This window comes from Bidens hawaiensis, unplaced genomic scaffold (assembly GCF_021521415.1).
Source record: "Bidens hawaiensis isolate Kalapana, Puna unplaced genomic scaffold, B.hawaiensis_p1.1 tig00025215_1, whole genome shotgun sequence".
In the NCBI taxonomy this organism is placed as follows: domain Eukaryota; kingdom Viridiplantae; phylum Streptophyta; class Magnoliopsida; order Asterales; family Asteraceae; genus Bidens; species Bidens hawaiensis.
In genome coordinates this window covers 263,521-284,247 of record NW_027494024.1, presented here as the reverse complement: position 1 = coordinate 284,247, position 20,727 = coordinate 263,521, and the positions used below count along the sequence as shown (strand labels likewise).

Here is a 20,727-nt window from a genome sequence, read left to right as displayed (position 1 = left end):
CCATGGTGGTTGTTGATATTGATTTGGATTTAAATTGTTTCGTCCCCCACCAAAATAACCGCGAACAAGTTGTAAAACTAGCCTGACCGGATGATCAACATTGCTAAGTTGTTCGGCCAAATCTTTTAATTTTTGACAATAATCATCCATAGAGGAGCATGCTTGGAGGGTAAGATTATTGAATTGTTGTTTAAGGGCCATAGCCCTAGCCTTCTTGTTATTAAGAAAAACTTCTTTGATCTTGTTCCAAGCTTGTTGTGCAGTGGTATCGGTTTCGAGAACGTGTCAGAGAAGATCATCGTTTAGGGTACCATAGATCCATTGTAGCACTATTGCATCGATTTCCGACCATAGTGCGTATGTGGGATCGGTTTTCTCCGGTGGAGGCGTGTCATCAATATGATCCAACACCTTATTATATCCACGAGCATGTAACTTGAAAAGCTTTACCCAAGAAGAGTATGTAACCTTAACGCCATCAAGAAGACGAACTTTTTGTTGGATATTAGTAACGGAATATACCGGGTGAATGGCTTTTGGCTCAGTCGAGACCGAGGAGGATTCGCCGTCTTTTGTCATGATCGAAGGAGGGTAACAAAAGGTTGGCGGCTGGAAAAAAATTATCGAACTATGTTTCCATGATGGCTCTTGATACCATGAAAGTAATTATGGTACCATATTATTTTATGAATAAACGAACCCCTTTATATATAGGGGGAAAGTTCCAACTAACCGACCTATCATTATGGATTAGATCAAATACCAATATGTATACAATTCTATGACAAATATAATTCCTAATAGATATATTTCATATATCTGTTAATAACTAGGGTCACCATTTTTCTTTGATAAGCTCGACACTTGGCAGTGTAAATTAACCAACTGGAATGACTTCTCAACAAATTCATTGAGGTCGCTTATGCAAGATTTTATATCAGATATAGTAATGGCACAAATGAAATAATCGTGTTCGGATAAAAGTGAATTTCTTTGTTCGGAGACTATCATTGGATTCGTTGCCAACATGAGACAAATTAGTTGGTCAATGTATTATGGTGTCATCTTCACTTTGTCCTATTTGCCTAGGTCATTCAGAAACTTTGAAACACATAGCTTTACATTATTCAACAATGGTCTAGACTTACCTCAATCCCATCGACTACAATTCGAGATCATGTTGTCACAATGTCACGCATCATCCTTACGTTGTATCCTCAAACGGAAAAAAGAGCAATTTAATGCATGGTATTTTCTTGTACACTATTTAGTGCATTTGGAGATCCTGAAATAAGAAGGTACTCCAAAGCAAGGTTGTTCCTACTTATGGATTGAAAATAGAAAAACAGATGGTGGTTTTAGTTAATAAAATTGGTACAGTTTAATATTTTGATGTAAATTGACAACTGGGAGAATTTGTTTTGGGATAGCTACTTGCTATTTAAGATGTTTTTATAAATAAAACAACCACCTTTTAAAAGAAAATTTTCATCCAAGTTGAAATTCGAGCTTGTATTCAGCTCTCAGTAAGTGGGTTTTCTTTTTAACTCTTTAAAAATTATGGCACCTAATCAAACTTTATTATAAATAGAATAAAGGAACACAAAATCACCATGGGCTTTTGTTGACCACACCAGTGTACTCTTTTGTTGATGACCTTATAAATTTTTGTTATACATGTAGGGAAAAATAACTACTTCGAATAATACAATTGTCTTATAACTAAGTAAAAAAAAAAGCCTATTAATATTCAAAAAAAAATTGATGGATAAAAATTTATTCGCACAAGCTACTTTGAACTCGAAGTTGATTTGGATGCTTATACGAGCCAAATCAGTTCAAGCTAAAGCACATTCTCTAAGAGCTTATTACTTATTGAATAATCCTATGTTAGACGACGTTTTTTTCTTAAGATTGTCATGGTGTTGCACTTAACCTGAACTTGCTAACTATCATCAAAGATGATATTTAATGAACACTGAACTATAAGTAGACTTGTTCACTAATGTTTTTCAACAAAAAAATGCTGTATTTAATTTATTGTTAATTTTTTTAGTTTTAAATATTAACAAAATTAAACAAAAAATGGTACAGTTGGATTTCCTTAATGGCCCATAAAATATTGTCGCATTCATGTGTGTGGGGTCCTACAAGCTCAGGCCCACTTCACGTGCTGTCCACCACTCCACCCTGAGTTTCCAACTACATAAAGCTTTAAAACACAATTACATATATCCTCCTTATATTATTGGCAAAAATATACTTTAGTCCAAATGGTTTATTTATTTATTTATTTATTAAACAATCACGTGAATTGCCATTTTTATTTTTACCTAAGTAGTTTGATAAGCTTATATAACATAACTTATCAAATTACAGTGTTCTAGGCACCTCAAATCTTAACCTAGTAAAATCATAAAACAGATCATTTACGACACAATAAAAACATAAATAAGTTTTTAATACATGTTTAAAACTAAAATGAGCATAATTGAAAATGATGCTTCACTTCACCAAATGAGAGGTGCATGTAGTTGTGTTGATGCTGATTTTCTTAACTGAAAAAGTATAGATGATCATTCATGTAAAATTCCCTTCTCTATTAACCCATCTCAAAGAGTCAAAACTTCTCTTTTATACAAAGTAAAAAATGGATATTCAACCTCATCTCATTCTAGATCGAAATATGAGAGATAACTCCTGTGTGTCTATGACATGTCATAAATGTATAGGTTAATCCAAACATAATCCGTTTAATAAATGTATTGACTCGTTAACTTGTCTAAATTTATACATTTAAAACGAGTATTTATTTAAAGTCGAGAGAGGTTATTAAAATTTTAATAACTTTCTCCTAACTTTTCTAACAATTTTATTCTTTTCATCCGTCTATTCATTATTACTTTCATGTTATCCAATTCTTACTATTTGGCCCCTCCAATCTCAAGCTGAAAAATATAAACATCAACTCCTTTTGGTATTCATTCAGATGTCCAAACTGATCTAGGGATTCTGAGTTCCTATATTGCCATGTTGGTCTACTAGGTCATCAGCCTTCTTCAAATCTAACAATTCACCAAATGTGGCTGCCTTGATGCTTTGGGTGCAAACCATGCATGCATGAATCTTTTTATCCTTTTTCTAATTTATTCTGGCCCCTGATCAATCTGTTGGCTCTCGTGTTTTTAGCGATCTAAAAATTACCGTAAAGTCTTGTTCGTGCATGCTTGATCGTGTGAACCTCCTCATCAGTATGGTCGTAAGGCTGTCAAGTTTTGCCCCACCCAAATTACAACACGAAAATAATAAGATTTTTGGAATGGTATTACCATTAAACATATATGGTCATTGGTGGAGGTAAAATGGTGGTGTTGATTTCCTGGTTTCGTTTAGAGCGTATACCATCATAATTTCGAACACATCCAATCTTTGATAACGATTGAACCCATTGGTTTTATAAAAAAAAAAAAATTTGGAATCCATTGCCCATAAAAAAATTTACTAAATAAAATAATTTCGTTTTTAATAAAGTTTTTAACTAAATCAAAAAGTTGTTCTTATAGTTTAAACAATTAAATGAATCATTAAGTTGAAATTCATTAAACTGGAAAGGTCTAACAAAAGGGAAAAAGAACGATGGCCCAAACGTTTAACCAGTTTGAACCAATATGGGCAGTGAACCAATTTGAACCAATTTTAATGAAATTAACATGTTGTCGCATTCCCGGCTCTAGCTTGTGTCGATCGAAATTTTGCCGCATTTTGCTATGTTGGTGTCCACTTTGATTTTGCGACATTTTATTTTTTTGCTGCCGATCAACATCTGTCGTACTCCTCAACTAGAGTGGGTAAGCTCTTGATTGAAGTCGCCTAAACTCTGATACGAGTCGGTGTCTAATTTTTCCTTTTTTTTCTTATTCTTCAAGGATGAGTCGCTCTAAGACGGAGTACCTACACTGTGATTTTGGTGGAGTAAATGATAATGAGGACACCCAAATCACCATTGAAGGGCAAGTGGTTCCGCAGGTAACGAAGTTTAAGTATCTAGGATCATTTGTTCAGAGCGATGGGGAATTAGACAACGATGTGACCCATCAAGTTCAGGTAGGATGGTGTAGATGGAAAGCAGCCACGAGTATATTATGCGACAAGAGTTTCCCAACTAAACTAAAGGGAAAATTTTATAGGGTAACAGTTAGACCTGCAATGCTATATAGAACAGATTGTTGAGCCATCAAGAAGACATGTGCGGAAAATGGAGGTAGCAGAGATGAGAATGCTACTCTGGATGTGTGGGCACACAAGGTTTGACTGAATAAGAAACGTTGTGTTTAGAGAGAGTTTAGTGATAGCTAACATATCAGACAAGATAAGAGAGTAGAGATTGAGATGGTTTGGACATGTGAAGAGAAGACAGACGACGAATCCGGTTAGATCCGTAGAAAACATTAATATAGAGGGGATGAGGGGTAGAGGACGACCTAAATTGACTTGGGATGAGAGGATTAAGCATGACATGATAGACCTAAATCTATCTGAGGACATGGTTGGGGATATGAATTATTGGAGAAGTAAATTTAAAGTTAAGAATTTTTAGAGAGAAATGAATACTTTAGGGATTTCTATTTACCTTATTTTTGGTCACACACCATTATGATATTTTATTTTCATATATATATATATATATATATATATATATATATATATATATATATAGTATTATCATTTTTATTACGTGTTAATATCAACTATATTATAGTTGAACTTTGATTTCATTTTATATTGCCTCATACAAATGTAGCTTATAGCTGATGGTCTCTCTGGAAGCCACCTCTCTATCTCGTTGGATAGAGATACGGTTGTTGGTGCATAGATGTCAGTAGTTCATATGTATAAAGTCTGTAATCGAGTCTGTAATATTGTTTATGTAATTGTTTGTGTAACAGCGAAGTTGTTGACAAGTTCGCTTAGGCGAACTTGTTAACCAAGCGAAGTTGTTGACAAGTTCGCCTAGGCGAACTTGTTCAACGAGCGAAGTTATAGACAACTTCGTCTGAAGCGAAGTTGTCGTGTATTTATATTGTTAACTGTTTACGGTTTTAGGTTAATGGTGTTAATCAGTTGGTCAGTTAGCGTTTTGGTTGATCGAGTTCAGTTTACGTGAGTCTATTGACGTGAGTCTGTAAGCATCTCGGTTTGAGTTATCAATATAACGTGTGGTTGTTCGTATCGTGTGTACGTGTGTTCGTGAGCTAATATTCTACGTCCGTAACGATCTACACAGGGATTCCGCACCTGTGTATATCGGGATATCTCGTGTGATCCGTCCAGGGAACCTACAACGGTGTGCCTACATCCACCCTCCCCAGACCCTACTTATAGCTTGGCTATTATTGAAACTCCACTAGGTATGATTAATTGATTGATTTTCTTATTCTTCAAGCTTGATGAAATTTTAGATGATGTTATTATCCTACTAATTGTAGATTTTTTTTTAAAAGTAAAAAGAAGCAATAGGTTGTGAAGAAGGTGAAAAAGAGTTCTTGAAAAAGTTGTGATAATGGATCGATTTAAGAAAACAAAAACTATATGATTTTTTCAATATATTTCAAATAACTTTGTATTTTTTTTTCTGTATGTTATCGCATACTTTTATTAGTCTTATATTCGTATTATGTGACGCGTGTACTTATGAGTTATTACTTATGAGCACCAGAAATTACTAACAAAGAAAAAAGTTTATCTTACACCACTTAATATATGGTCCCACAATACCAAAATTTGGGTAGTGGAAATTTTTAACTAGGTTTTACTGTTTACAAACCAAACCATAGTGTGTTGATCAAAAAGTTATCAAACATCAAAATCAGGCGTGCAAGTCAGACTTAAAACATGGTCCAAAAAAATCAATATAAATAAAAGTATAGAACACAATTAAACAACATATATCATCAATGGTAATCCAAATTGATGCTCCAACATTCTTTTCTCTTAATTATTGATTTTTTTAACCTTTTTGGCCTCTTTACATATACATTCAACAATGTTAAAGCCTAAAGGAACATACAGAAGTTATATAACTGAAAATAAACCTAAATCATTTTTATATTTCTAAAACAAATATGTAAAATAGTTGTAAAGTAAACCAACTTCTAAAGTTTCTACTTACTTTACCTATTAAAATTTGACAGTTTCACTTCACTAGTGTTTATATCTTAACTAAATCGCAAACAAAATAAAGTACATCGGTAAATGATAAAGGAAAAAATTGTACAAGAGAAAAGTTTCCAAACATTAACAAATAACGATTTAAAACAAATAAAATAAAATAAAGAAACAGAAGCTTTTCTCGGTAATACATACGTGTTGCTCTCAAATCACTCGAACAAAGTCACATGCCCATCTACCATATCATTAACAAGCCCTAAACATTAATAAATCTAGACATAAATCCAAAATTAAATGCAAATTAAAAACAAACATAAAACACCTTAACACAAAACGTAAACCATCATAACCGACATTAACGTGGCACCCAAGGCAAACACCACCGACGGAGCTTTAACGCCGTCAACTCCATTACCAGCGTTACTATTCTCAGAATCCGCAGTCGGTCCATCCGACGGGGCAGGACCTTCAGCCGGAGCCGGAGCCTCGGTCGGTGGCGCCGGCGGCGAAGCAAACGGCGACGGCGCCGCCGCAGGCTCCGGCGACAAACCATCCGGCGCTGGTGCCGGTGAAGCGTCAGGTGACAACACCGGCGCCGGAGCCGGGGCTGTTCCAAACAGTTCAACCGGAAGAAGCACACTGTCAACAGTGAAAAGACAAACCGGCGTGGAATCAAGCACCGTGCTAGCGAGACGTGAAGTGCCCACGCCGGAGTCCAGTTTCACATCATCGCCTGCGGTTTCTACCGTTAGATCGTATTTGCCAGCACCGTTGGTTGCGATTGTACTCAATGGATCCGTGGTCGTTTTTAATGAACCTTTGGGTGTGTAACTAGCTAGTGCATGATATTGCAACAAAGCAACAAGCTCAGCATTTGTTAGTTTACTTAGATCCGGTAAACCTTTGGCTTTAAAAGCTTCATCATTCGGTGCAAACACTGTCAAGCCTTTAGCTGCTGCAAGCTGGTACATCTTCAACACGCCACTGTCGGTTATCAGTTTAACAAACGTCTTACACCCTGCTTTCTCCAACAAACCTGTAATAATAATAATGTAGCTTGTAGTTTAATTAATATAAAAGCATCCAAACAATTACAGTGAAATACCGGTGAACAAGCTGCTGCGCCACAACTAGAGGTGGGCAGATAAACATGTTAACCAAACCGACACGAAAATCGAACCAGTTTGAAACCGATTATGTAAAAACGAGTTTGGAACCTATGTAAAAACGAGTTTGGAACCGATTGAACTGTATATTCAGAACCAGTTTGTAATTTTATCCAACTTAACTGAACCGTTACAAGCTAAAACCATCCAAAACCTGAAGAAGCACACTGTCAAGAAACCGGTTTCAACCTAAACCTAAAACGTTCATAAACCAGTTAACCGAACCGAAACCGGCTAAAACCGGTCAATATCCGAACTGAAACCAATCTAAACCTGAACAGAAACCGGTTGTAAGCTGGTCATGAAACCGGTTTCAATTCGAACCGAAACCGTACATAAACCCGTTGCAACCTAAACCAGTTTTGACTTTTTCTTGACCTGCTAAACCGGTCAAAACCCAAACTGAAAACGGTCAAAACCTGCACAGAAACCAGTCATAGTCTGGTCAAGAACCCGGTTTTAATCGAACCGAAACCGTTCATAAACCAGTTGACTTTTATTGACCAAACCAAAACCGTTGCAACCCGAACCAGTTTTGAGTTGTAAACCGGTTTGTGCATCTCTAGCCGCAAAAAACAAAGTTTTAATTCTTAGAAGCCAAAGAATTACCTGTAATATTCACATCAGCCGACGGAGCCGGCGCGGCTAAAATCCCTGGCGCGATAATCGGCTGGTTAATCTCCAAAACCGAAATGTTGTACGGTATTTGCTTAACCGACTTGGTATACGACGAGTCAAGCTTCGAGCCGGGAACAGCCGAGCCGAAGCCAACTTTACCTCCTTTCAGATCGGTAATATTAACAAACCCGACATTTCCCGGGGCTGTGCCTGTCGTCTGGTACAATGTTGTTGACAACGTTGTACCATCAGAGATCGCGTGCAGCTTCTTGTTGTCGTAGTAGTCTAATAAAATATGAAGGCTTAAAACACCTTTCATGACGGCCAGTGGGTGCTTAGCCGCAAGTGATGAAACGACGCCGTTGTTGAGAACAAGTACAGTCACGGTCGTACGGCTGTTGATCTCGTCGACTAGTTTTGTTTGTGACAAGTAGTTGTTGAACTGGCTGTATTCTGGGAACGCGGATAATATCGCCGTGATATTGTGACAGTTTACGACGGTGGTGATGAGAAAGATGAGGTGTAACGCGCTCATGGTGGCGTAGGTTAGCAGGACTGTGGAAGGTGTGCTAAAGTGTTTTTGAGTGTGGGGGTGGGTTGTTACTTTGTACTAGAGGTTTCCGAACTGTGGAGAGTTTAATACTGGGGTTAACTTAACCATGGTTAATTAGATGTTAACTAGGGTTGGTGGTAAACATGGGAATGGGAATGGGAATGGGAATGGGAATGGGAATGGGAATGGGAATGGGAATGGGAATGGGAAGGAAGTGAGTACTGACTAGTTTATTGGAAATCAAAATGACTTTATTTGGTTAAAAACTTCAAATGACAACGATGTCCTCGTGGTTTTACCATTTTACTGGTTTTGTGGGTTTTGGCATTTTAGTAACGTGAATGTTTTACTAATTTACTTGGGTATTTTTTTATTTGTCTTGTCCAGGATTATGTTGTACTGTTGTAGAGGTTTGTTCTTTAAGCATTTAATGTTGTAATTCAGTTTTAAAAGTTACATTTGGATTATTCTTTACCTATTTTTTTTTTATTTTAAATAATTTATTTGTGCTTAATGACATTTCGTTTCGTTAATGACATATTGATTACAGGCTTGTCATCTGTTTCATTTAAGTGAATTTCAATTTTGAAATTATTAATTGAAGAAGTAACACCTTAGAAGATAAATAACTCAATACAAACGGAACACATGAATTGTAACGACTCGGTTTGATTGATGTTTTCCATACAAACGATCCAACCAAGTAAGAGTGGATCGGTAAAATGTGGAGTCGATTTTTTTGATAAAAATTTATGGTTAAATTATGGTGACACGAGTAACAAACTAACAAATCAAACTAACAAATCAAGAAGAACAAAACTTCGCAATCTCTCGGTATATATACAAGTATCAAAGGTGTACATTTTCATGATTTATTTAACATTACTTCTACAATTCTACATAAAATATTGATTGTCATGGCGGAAGTTTGGTCACAAAGAGATTCCGTTCTTTGTAAAGAGGCTAACAGATGTTTGCAGAGACTAAAGATATGAAGTTTGGCCATGTGTCTTCATTCTTCATAAGCTAAGGGAGCAACAAGGTGTACTCTTGAAGAAAGATTTCATGAAGCTACATTAATTATTAACCTAAATTCCTTAAGTGTTTGATCCTATGAATTGATATAGGTATGAGGTTTGTGGAGAACGAAATCAAATAAATAAATAAAATTATTTTTTTCGATTTCTCACATTCGACACATAAGTTCAAAACTTCATGGCGTTTAATTATTGGATCATTGTGAGTTTTTGAAGTGACAAAGCTCTACTGTATTGAGTTACATGATCATATATCGATACCAAACCCTTATATCTATCAAACAAGCCATAGTAAATTACCTTAAAGATCTTCAAAGAAGCCCCACGTACGGTTACCAGCTAAAGCGATCAGTTAAGGCAAACAACCTGACTATGCTTTGGATCTACTAACCGGTCAACGAAGGCAAAAGTAGAACTATGGATAAAAAAATAGGATAATATATTCCCTCATGGGAAATTTTTATAATACAAAATAACTCAAAAGTTTTATCAAAAATAAAGATTTTTGTTAAAATGAAAGCCAACATTCTAAAAGGCATCTTCTAGAAGGAGAAGCTTTTCAATCGAAACATATATAAAAATCTAGGATGAACTTTGACGAATGAGGTAGTAGTCATTAAACTTAGAAGTAAACAAAATCATCTTCCCTTGTGTAAAAAATATATTTAACGGTTTACGCTTTCGTCACTTAATCCCATTTGATAAGTTAGCGTTTGAAGTCGGGTAATGCATATAAACAAATAAATTATAATCACTAATCAAATCTTGACTTATTATAAAAAGATAGACTGATGAAGAGAAAGTTGTAGCATAACAACGTACTGTGGTCAACGTACGCACCTTGTGAGATCGACATGGTGGTCTTGTTGATTTTTTATTGTCTCCCTTCAAGTTTATTTATATTATACTAAAGTTATACTTGCATTTTGGTCTGCCTCTTACAAACTCAAAAACACATAACACGTACAATACATTCTTTCAGTCCTTGTGAATTGATATCCCCTTCTAAATTGTGACAAGAGAGAAGTATAAGTGATCTCTACCCTTTATCATGGAGAATTATTTGTTAGTTAGAATTATTATAATTAAAGACATATATATCTATTGGTTGTGGAAAAGTTGATAGAGAAGAAAATTTTTAATTAGGGATCACTGAATGGACTATAAGGTAAATCTGTACCACTATACATCAATGTGTTTTTATTTATCATGTTTTTTTCCCCTTATCTAGTTATTTTATTTTATTACATGTATTCATTTAAGTTGTTATAAAATCAACAAAAACAGTTATATGAAAAAAGAAAAGTCATTCACTCATATTGGTTCTTGATAGTAATTAGTTAAACCCTGGATCACCATGAGTTTTGGAAGCATGTTCAAGACACATAAATCTACATTGCGATGGATGGAGATCTTGATAGGAGATTATAGGTTGTAGAAGTTTCTATCATGATCTTATTGTCGGTGAGTTTATTTCGAAGCTGGTTTTTGTATATTTATTTTATTGTTAAAGGTTTGTTTTATTGTTGATTTGAGTTGAAGAAAGTGACCATTGATACATCAAATATGCGAAGCCCTTCATCATGGTATGCTGGACCACTTCTACCGGTTACATTACAACGATTCTAAGGGTGTTTCGTATCGTAGTTTATTTGTTAGTTGTTCGTATAGTTTTAGCTTTTTTGAATACAATACACGTACAGATAAACATATCACTACGTGTGCTAAATATCATTATGTATGATTAACTCTTGTTTGTTTGAAATGCATGATAAATGTTGTTATATATGATTAGTAGCTTTATAAACTAAGTTGTTAATGTTGATTATGTATCTGTGAAACTAACAATTAGCTAGCTAGTACATTAGTAACTATAAAACTTAAATGAATACAAATGACCGACAATTTTTTACACCAAGCATGAAGCAGCAAATAAGTTTGAGTGGTGAGTTGTCATTCCCATCCTTAATGATGGCTTTAAATGGGTGCCATTATTTCCAGCACTCTCATGGACCAAAGGGTCCAACCCTGTAAGTAATCATGTTGGCTCACTATACATAAAATTAAATAATATCGCAAATAAACATAATTTAAATGCATGAATCGTTTAACAAAACTTTGTTTATGTTCAACGTACGTTAGTAAGTGTTACGAAATTTTCCTTCAGAATGTGACGTCAGTTGTGTAACGTACTGGCAATATTTGCTTTTGTACTTGTGATTTGTTGGAGTTATACAAGCACTCGTGGGTACCAAAGGCAAAAACAGAAGTGTTTCACGCGTTGTTGCGATGTGGTGCATTTGGATGGCGATAAATAAATCCGTGTTCAATAGGAAGCCGGTTCAAATAAGGAACATCGTCGGAGAGACGGTGGTGAAGCTTGGACGAAAACGAGAGAGGGGGGGAAGGTGTCAAACTTTTCGGACGAAAACGGATAAATTTACACTATGTATAAAAATTTGAGAACGAAAACGGGTAAATTTACACTACTAAACAATACATGCACGGGTGTGGGGGTCTTGTGGATCTAGAGATTAAGTTCTTTTGATTTGTAATACGAGGGTATGGAATGTACTCGGTTGGGACGTTATGTAGTTGGGCGGTTTTGTAATTGAGTGGTGCGGTTAGCATCTTGCTAAACTTGCTTTACATTTTGATAAATAAAATTGCTTTGTTAGTAGTTAAAAAAATGCAACATTTTGTTCAAGAACTGTTGGTTTATTTTCTAAACATTATGAGGTTTCCTTGATATTTTCAATAAATATTAGCTGTAAAACATTAGATAAAGTGTGAGGAAATTTTACTTCTGAATGTGACATTTGTAATGGGGGTTTGCCAGTTTTTCGATTGGGACGTTACAATGGTAAAGGTATATAAATTGATCAAGTTACATACTCAAGAGAGAATGAAACAAAAAGTGATCAGTACTCTTTTTGGAAATGCGTTTTTCACAAAAGAAAATTTATTTGTTACAATGTTAAATCCATCTAATATAAAGTTTATTATTTTAGTAGTTTATGTTGAATGAAATAATATGTAGTCGAAATTAACAAGTGCAAATATTTTCTAAGCTCATTCCTTTATCAGAAGAATTAAGGGCAGTGGGAGTGGATTTACCATCCCGCTAATCCCTCTTCGGCGCTAGTTTGGCCCCCGTCACCTTGGGTGGTGTTTCTTATCGAGGTGGTTTCATATCTTGCTTCCATTCGAAATTCCTTCCCGCGCCATTAGTGTAGAATAATGAAAATCTCGTGAGGAATACAAGGAAACGTAATCAAACACAATCTCCTAACTATGACAACAATATGATAATCAAAATCTAATAATATATTCTATAATATTCTCTAATAATCCCCCGCAGTCAGAGCAGTAGGAAATCGTACGCTTAGACTGGAGCGCAAAGCTTGTGGAGATACACGATCGGCTGTCACGTCGAACAAGAACATGATCGGTTATAGGACCTAAGAAGATCGACGACGTCTTGACCTTGGTCATACGACAGCTAGGCATGATGATAGGAGCTTCGATTGCAATGACATGAGCTATAACTGAGTCGGCCAAAACAACGACTTGGCGGGACATGCCAACATTTTTAATTCTTCCGAAGAGTAAACTAAATAAATAAAAACCGTATAAATTCAATCGGTAAACACAAAAATAAAAGAACATAAAATTTCAAGTTAAGAATAACCAATACGTTGGAGATAAGGGTTAGAAACTTCTTCTTTTTAATTAAATTACGTAAAAGAAGGAAGGTAAGAATTACCATACCAAAACAAAAGAAAACAGAGAGAGAAAAAAATAAAAGAAGCATTAAAAGAAAACTAACCGTAGTTGACCCAAAAAAATATAATAATAAAAAATTAAGTTTTTGCTCAGGAAATCTAAGAGAAAACCATAGAAAACTGAGAATTAAGGTAATAGTTCTTGCTCGGAATTGAATGGAAAGAAAACCGACGGCAACGGTGTCATTTACTTTGACTCGTAAGCGCGTAAATCTGATATAGAACATCAACAAGAAAGTAATATATTATGCATGTACAAACGTCAACGGGGCATGGCAAAAACAAGGAGAAGAGAAAGTAACTACAAGTCATAATCTAAGGCTGTGATACCATGTAGAATAATTAAAACCACGTGAGTTATATTGCATAATTGATTAATTGTATATAGGAGTACAATAAACTATAGAGATAAATACAAAGAAACATAATCAAATACATTCTCCTAACTATGGTGACATTATAATAATCAAACTCTAATAATATATTCTCTAATAATTAGATTTCTTCTTTGATCTTCAAGGTTAATGGGGGTGGCCATCTTGCATGAGATCATTTTCGTTGGGCCACTGTGGTATTCCCAACGGTGCCGAGGCGGCACTAAGCCCACCCCGTGGGCACTCCATCCCCCCTAAGGGGGGATGTGCGAGGAATAAAAGTTTTTGAAAGAGAAAAAGGCTTCTTCTAAAGAAAATACATTCTTGAAATATTAGTCTAATGTGGGGGGTGAGTAACAAGTTAAACCCGGATAACCGACTAAGTGATAAGTGAGGACCAGGTCCAGACTAGAGGTGTACAAAACCGGTTTTAAACCCAAACCGAACCGTTTTGGTCAACGGCTGGTCAAAACCGGTTTGACTCAAACTGGTTTGGTTTATAAACTGGTTTAGAAGCAAGATAGGTCGGCCTGGTCACGTCGGTCCGGTTCGGTTTATAAACCGGTTTTCCTCAAACCGGTTCGGTTTTAAAACCATTTTGTATATCTTAAGGGGAACCGATCTGAAATTGGCGGTTTGGGTTGGTTTGGGACCCAGTTTTAAACCCAAACCGGTCGGTTTGGTTTTCCTAAAACCGATCCCAAATCGGTTTTTTTTACACCTCTAGTCCAGACCATTAAAGGTGGATCGGCCCGGTCTTTTTCAGGTAAGACCGAAATCAGTTTGGGCTGTCCATTTATATTGGGCCAATTATGCTTTGGGCTTTTTGGGTAATAATTATGTGAACTAAAACAAATAAATTGTCAGTAGTGGGTGAAGTGAAACAAAAAGATTATTTAAAGTGGAAACAAATAAATGTCGGATCATTAATGTTAGCTGAATTTCAAACTAAGCAGTTTATTTCTCTAGTATCTAATACAATAATTGCCCACTACATTGGTGGTGTGGTTAGTAGATTTTTCTTTCGGGGGATCTTGGTTCTAATCTGGGCTCTTGTGCGGCTCTGAAATATATGGGCAATATACTACTATAAGGGGGATTTGAATTTGGGTAATAGGATATGGCAAGTGTTGTGATTGTGGGTGAGGCTTCTCAAGGGGCTAACCCCCCCCCCCCCGGTTTATTTTGCTCAGTGGTGTAAAATTTCATCCGTTTAGGATATGGCAAATTCTCTGAGCTTATATTTTATCACCTGAAGGAGAACTGCTTGATCAAGAATCGTCGCAACAAATTTCTCATGTATCCACGCTTTGTACAACTAATCATTCAGGATTTGATTCCTGACTTGGTGATTGACCGGACTTTGGAGAATGATGTGTTGAAGTTGGAACATATGAACGCTGATACTATGAAGAGGATGAAGACCTACCACAGTAAAGAACCAGAAGATCATCCAAGAACCAAACGTCTGATGGGTCACTTGGCGAATCTAGCTTATGAATGTCCTTCAGATGATCTTTCGATTCACGATGATTCAGATTCTGAATGTGAAAAAGGACCAGGTGGGAACGGTGGTGATAATGATGATGGTGATGATGATGAAGATGATGGAGGTGATGGAAGACGTGTTGACGTTGAGGCAGCAAGTTCACATGCTGCTCAATGAAAATGAAAGGGCAAGGCGATATTGCATGATCAACCGCCCAAACGTCGTGTTAGGCACAGATCTGGTGTGGAAATTGGTCCACAAGTGCCAAGGTCGTCCGTACCACAACGGCCGGTGGTGTCGCTTACTACTAGCACCCTGTCACTTACATTGACGACGGCTATCACTTCTGATCCAAGGCTTGGCTTAATTCCTCAATCAGTGTTATCCTCAATGCCAAGGCCTGCTGCTGTATCAACGGTGGTTCCTCCTACACCGACAATAATGTCTACACAACCCTTGGACGTCTCATTTATGAGAATCTGCCGTCCACAAGGTCTTGTACAGCCTGTACCGGCTACATTTCATGCTTTGCCCTTACTCATCAGATGGACATGCTTTTGAGTTTGATTCATTTATATGAGAATAAAATGGCGGCTGATCGTTAAGTTCAGGAACAGATGATGACAAATCAACGTCATCTGATGGGGTACGTCTCGTATTGCCAGAAGGAAACCAAAGAGCTGCATGAGATTGTGGCGACTCAAGGGGTGAAGATAAAGGAGCAGGAGGATCTTATTCTTCAGCTAACATGAAAAGATGACGATTTAAAGAAACTAAAGAATAATGACGAAGACAAGGATCCTGACGCTCCTGGTGCCAGTGGAAGTGAGCCGAATGTCATACCCTAGTCAACGGCCTAGGCGTGCGACTCATATGTTGGTACCATGTTTGTAAATAAATCAGAGTTACGGATTAAAAGCGGAAGTCTTATATTTATGTGGATTTATATATTTAACAAAAGATGGGATTTATAAAACACCCATTAGTTGTTTTACAAAGATGACTTGTTTAATTACAAAACCACCATTTATGTTTTTAAAGTTTAACAAAACAATCCGAGCCATCAGATATCTTGAGCACTTCGAGCTTCCAAGCCCTATTCTTTATTACCTGCAAAATGTTTATAAAATACGTCAGCAACACATGCTGGTGAATATGCTGAAGCTAAAATATTTTCTTTTACTTGATTACCCCTCGAGACATAACTTGGGTCCAAACCATCGTGGCTTAGGAATAATCAAGCTTTTAAAACAAACAGAACTATAAACTCAAGTCTCTACACAAGGCACCCCAGCAAACACCGAAGCATTCGACATTACTTATGTACCATACGTATACACATGGTCAGTCTCACTCGGACGTAACTTGGGTTCGGCCCATCGTGGCGGAGGTCGTGACCAAGTGTGGTGCGGTGTGCCCACCGACTTATTTACCACATATGTAAGGATCCAAACAAACGTACACGACAAACTAAGGGCTAGCGCTTACTTTTGTTTAAAACATTTTAGAGACACGTAGTCCCATGTAATTCTTTTCATTTAATTCTTTTGACTCGATTTAAACAAGTTTGTAAAGTTGGGACATATTCACTTTTTTCTTTTGGATCAGCTTCACTACATTGTCCGAGGGTCTTTCCCTTTTCTTGCTATCTCGCACCTATAGTACGAGTATAACTTTTTGTTAGTCAGATATACAATCCGGCTTAAGACCTCTAGTCTCTTTTTATAATCGTTACCTCGATTATATTTTCTTTTATGAACCTTTAGTTCAAAATCTCTTTTCTTTACTTTAAAGCCTTAGTTAAAATGTATTCTTTCTTTCTTTTCTTTTATAATTTAAAACTCTTTCTTTTTTAACTTATTTTCTTTTTCTTTTATAAGATAAACCTTTAGTTAATCTTATCTTACTTTTTTTTTAAAACCCTACATTTCTTCTTCTCTAAAAGACGTATACTTTTCTTTTATTTATTATTTAAGAATTATCTTAATAATTTAAATAATATTTTATAACAAAGAACTATATAATAATCACATTGATATCATATCATATTCCTTTCTTTTCTTTTCTTTGTTATATTTTCTTTTATTTATTGAGGTATCGAGTATAGCCTCGACTTAGGGTATTGTTTTGGACAAAAATCTACTAAGGATAATGTATCAAAATTCGTAATTGTGAGGTATAGTGCCACGATAAAAATAATGAATATGTGAACAAAATTGAGATGAAAACCGTGATTTTTTGCGAGGAAAAACCCCTTGATCTTGTTTAGATCAAAGGAAAAAAAACCCCGGGTGATGACAACTCGTCGATCACCACTTTATTAATATCAAAAATAGGTTACAAATGGTGGAAATAGCGATCAATGTTACAATGGAAACTAAGTGCGAGCTATGAATGAGAGATTGCTCGAGAGTGTGTGTAATACATGTGTGTTCTAACTGATCATTATCTCGGTTATAAACGAAAAATAATAACTAACTAAATCCCTATTTTCACGCCACCACTCCACTAGCCGTTCATCATCATTAATCACGTGTGGAAGTCTTCCAATAGCGCAAGAATAGGATGACTCAGCCCTCCAGATGTTATATCTAACAAACACAACACCATTCAAATACAACTATTAGTAAACATGTAATACCAAGAATCCTTGATCCTTTACAATCAGGAACATATCGTAAGGATAAGTGATCCACAAATTGAACAAGGATAGAGGATCCTCAGCATAAATTCTATGCCCTAACAGTTGCCCCAAAATGGTGGGTGTTTATGCTTTACAACTGACATTTTGAAATTTGAAATCCCTGCAAAAAGATTAACTTATTAGACAGCTGCCATAAGTAGTTATTATCAAACTCTTGATATTAATTATAACCGCCTATATATGTGATCCCTATAAGCCATTTATAATCACATTTACCGGCCGTTCAGCAGGTATCCTTCTTTTCTCTATCTATTCTTTTATTATTCTGATAAACATGTCCGTCACTTCTTCTTCTTCTCTCTCTAAACACTCCGACCAGTCCTCCGATGGTTCTTAACTGACGGAGATGCAACCTCAATACCTTATCACCAATCCTTCTATGGAGATTTGTAAGTTGACCCCGAGGTCGATGAATTCCGGTCACTGTTTCCACCGGGAACGATTTTCCGACCGTACGACTCCACTGTCCGATGTGATGTTTATTTTCATATCTGGGTGTGCTTTCTAGCTTCCCCTTTTCTCATAGGTTACACGTATCCGTTCCCTCCTTTCACACAGAGCTTCTTCGAATCTACCGGCATGTCATATATTCAGGCTATGCCTATGGTTTGGAGAGTCCTAGGCACTATTGAAAGAATCATCGAGGAAGAGAAGATCGATTTCAGCATCCAGGAGCTTTCTCAGCTTTATAACTTAACAACCCATGGTTCAAATCGGTTTTTACTAAAGTGCAAACCTCTTCAACCCAACCCCCATCTCAAAAGTAACCCTAAACGATTCCTAATGGAGGAATCAATTTTTCTTTGTGGATCATAAATCTATACCCGGGGGGACTGATTTACCTCTGACTTGGGTTAAGAAGGGTAGGATCCTGGATCCTTAACAAAGACACAATCTGTGATAATAGACCTAACTCTGGATCCTTTCTTTCTTCTTATTTGCAGTTGAGAACTTTGCCTCTTTGGCCAAGCTACCTGGAACAGAAGAGAGAACGAAAAAATTCCTTGCCCTGGATACCGAGGTTCAGAACTTTCAAGAAAGATTTGTTGAAGCTTTCTGCGACATCTCATCAGACTCCAACATGTCAAGTAAGATTAGTATCTGTATAATAAGTAGAAATAAATAAAGTAAGATAAAATACTTATCTTGTGTTTGGATTATGTAGGCGCTCAGAAATCCCAGAAGTCTGCTAACAAGTTCTCCTTGGAAGACATTGACAGCATGATTACTCCCCAAATCATCAAGAAGGAGGCTTTGATGGCAGCGGCCACATCCGAACCAAAGACCACGACCACTAGAGCCAAGTCAGCTGCTTCCAAAAGAAAGAGATCCTCCGAGCCCGAGACCCACTTTGACATGATCCTCACTGTAAGCATCCTGTATCTTGACGTCTTGAATTTAAGGATCCAATATCCTTCTAACTTTCACTTGACTGTTGGCAACAAGCTGTGAACGCTTGCAAGGACCACTACGAGAAGATCGTGAATCAAATGAGAGAGAGCCTCTCGGGAATTGGAAGCACGACAGTTGCAAAGGATAAGGCCATGGCTCCGCTCTCCAAGGATAAGAAAAGACTGGAGGATCATCTATCCTTAGCAGAATCCCAACACCAGGATGAGGTCAAAAAGGCCATAGAAGAGGCTAAGATGTGGGCCGCGAGAACAGTTCTGCAGGCCAGGATCAAGATGGCAACAGAGGCCGGTGATCCTTCCTTCGACAAGGCTGTTTGGGATGTTGAGAAATGGAAAGCGAGTCTGGTGGCTTTAGGTGGTGAAGAGGACGTGGCGATTCTGGATGGGAACGAAGCTGGAACGAGTGGAGCCAAAGAGGTGATGGATGCTAAGGAAGGAGCTGGTTCAGCAGAGGGCGAGGAGGCTGCACAAATGGGCGATGAAGGATGATGAAGACAAGGCCTGAGCCCATTTTTTTATTTTGTTTTGATCATGTTTCAAGGATAGTGGTTTGTAATAAACAATAGTAACTAGGTTGAAGGATCAGTGATCCTTAAGACAATTTTAAGTGGTGGCAAAGGTGGATGGATCCTCTGTTTGTGGGGATGAAGCCTTTGGTGCCCCTGTTCTCTTTATTTTCCTACACTCCCTGAACAATTAGTAACACCTACTTAACCCGGATGGATGGTCCATCTTTAGTATGGTGAAATCCGGGCTAAGGATTTTGGATAAGTCCAGGTGACTTATTTAGCTGTTTACTATTTTGAAACAATCTAAAACTTTTGACTATTCATCTGCTGTTTACTATTTTGAAAGCTTGTTTGACATATCTTTAGCTTTGTCGAAAATTTAAGAAACGGTCTTGAGTAATACATTTTAGGATAGAATATCCTTAAGAAAGAAAAAAATTAGGATAGAATATCCTTAGAAAAAATAGTTAAAAGGAAAATTTTTAGGATAAAATATCCTTAGAAACAATTCAAAGATTATAAACCTTCAAACAAAAAGATTTATAAGGATCTTAGTTAAACAAATGTAAATGGACAAATAGAATTCATACTATAAGGTCTAATCAGACCAAGGATACCATAAGTAATTATCCTTCCTCGATCCTCGGAGAAGTAAGTTTAAGGATTTGGAATCCATAAGTCTTGACCCTCGTAATTGAATTTAGAACATCTGTTGCAAACAACTTATAAGATTAATCGGGGTTGGACCCGTTAAACTGGGGACAAGCCCACATAATAAACTGGGGACACGCCCATGCAACTGGGGACAAGCCCAAAAACTGGGGATAAGCCCAAACTGGGGACTGGCCCAAGATACGGATGCTAACTGGGGACTCGCCCAAACCGGAATTTAGCCCAAACGTGAGATAACAT

General features: G+C 36.8%; 1 protein-coding gene across 1 annotated transcript; it reads right to left on the bottom strand.

The window, feature by feature from the left end:
- Positions 1-6,372: 6,372 nt before the first annotated feature.
- On the bottom strand, positions 6,373-8,655 carry LOC143571202 (fasciclin-like arabinogalactan protein 10). The gene is made up of 2 exons (XM_077056688.1): positions 7,944-8,655; positions 6,373-7,204 (listed from the first exon to the last, which is right to left on the bottom strand). The coding sequence occupies exons 1-2, from the start codon at positions 8,485-8,487 to the stop codon at positions 6,492-6,494; spliced, it is 1,257 nt and encodes a 418-aa protein (XP_076912803.1). The 5' UTR covers positions 8,488-8,655; the 3' UTR covers positions 6,373-6,491.
- Positions 8,656-20,727: the final 12,072 nt, after the last annotated feature.

What these genes read in the sequence shown, in the direction of transcription:
- LOC143571202 (XM_077056688.1), bottom strand. Translation starts at nt 8,487, where the DNA reads ATGAGCGCGTTACACCTCATCTTTCTCATCACCACCGTCGTAAACTGT. An exon ending in GGCTGATGTGAATATTACAG is followed by an intron (nt 7,205 to 7,943) that starts GTAATTCTTTGG and finishes TTATTATTACAG; the next exon opens with GTTTGTTGGAGAAAGCAGGG.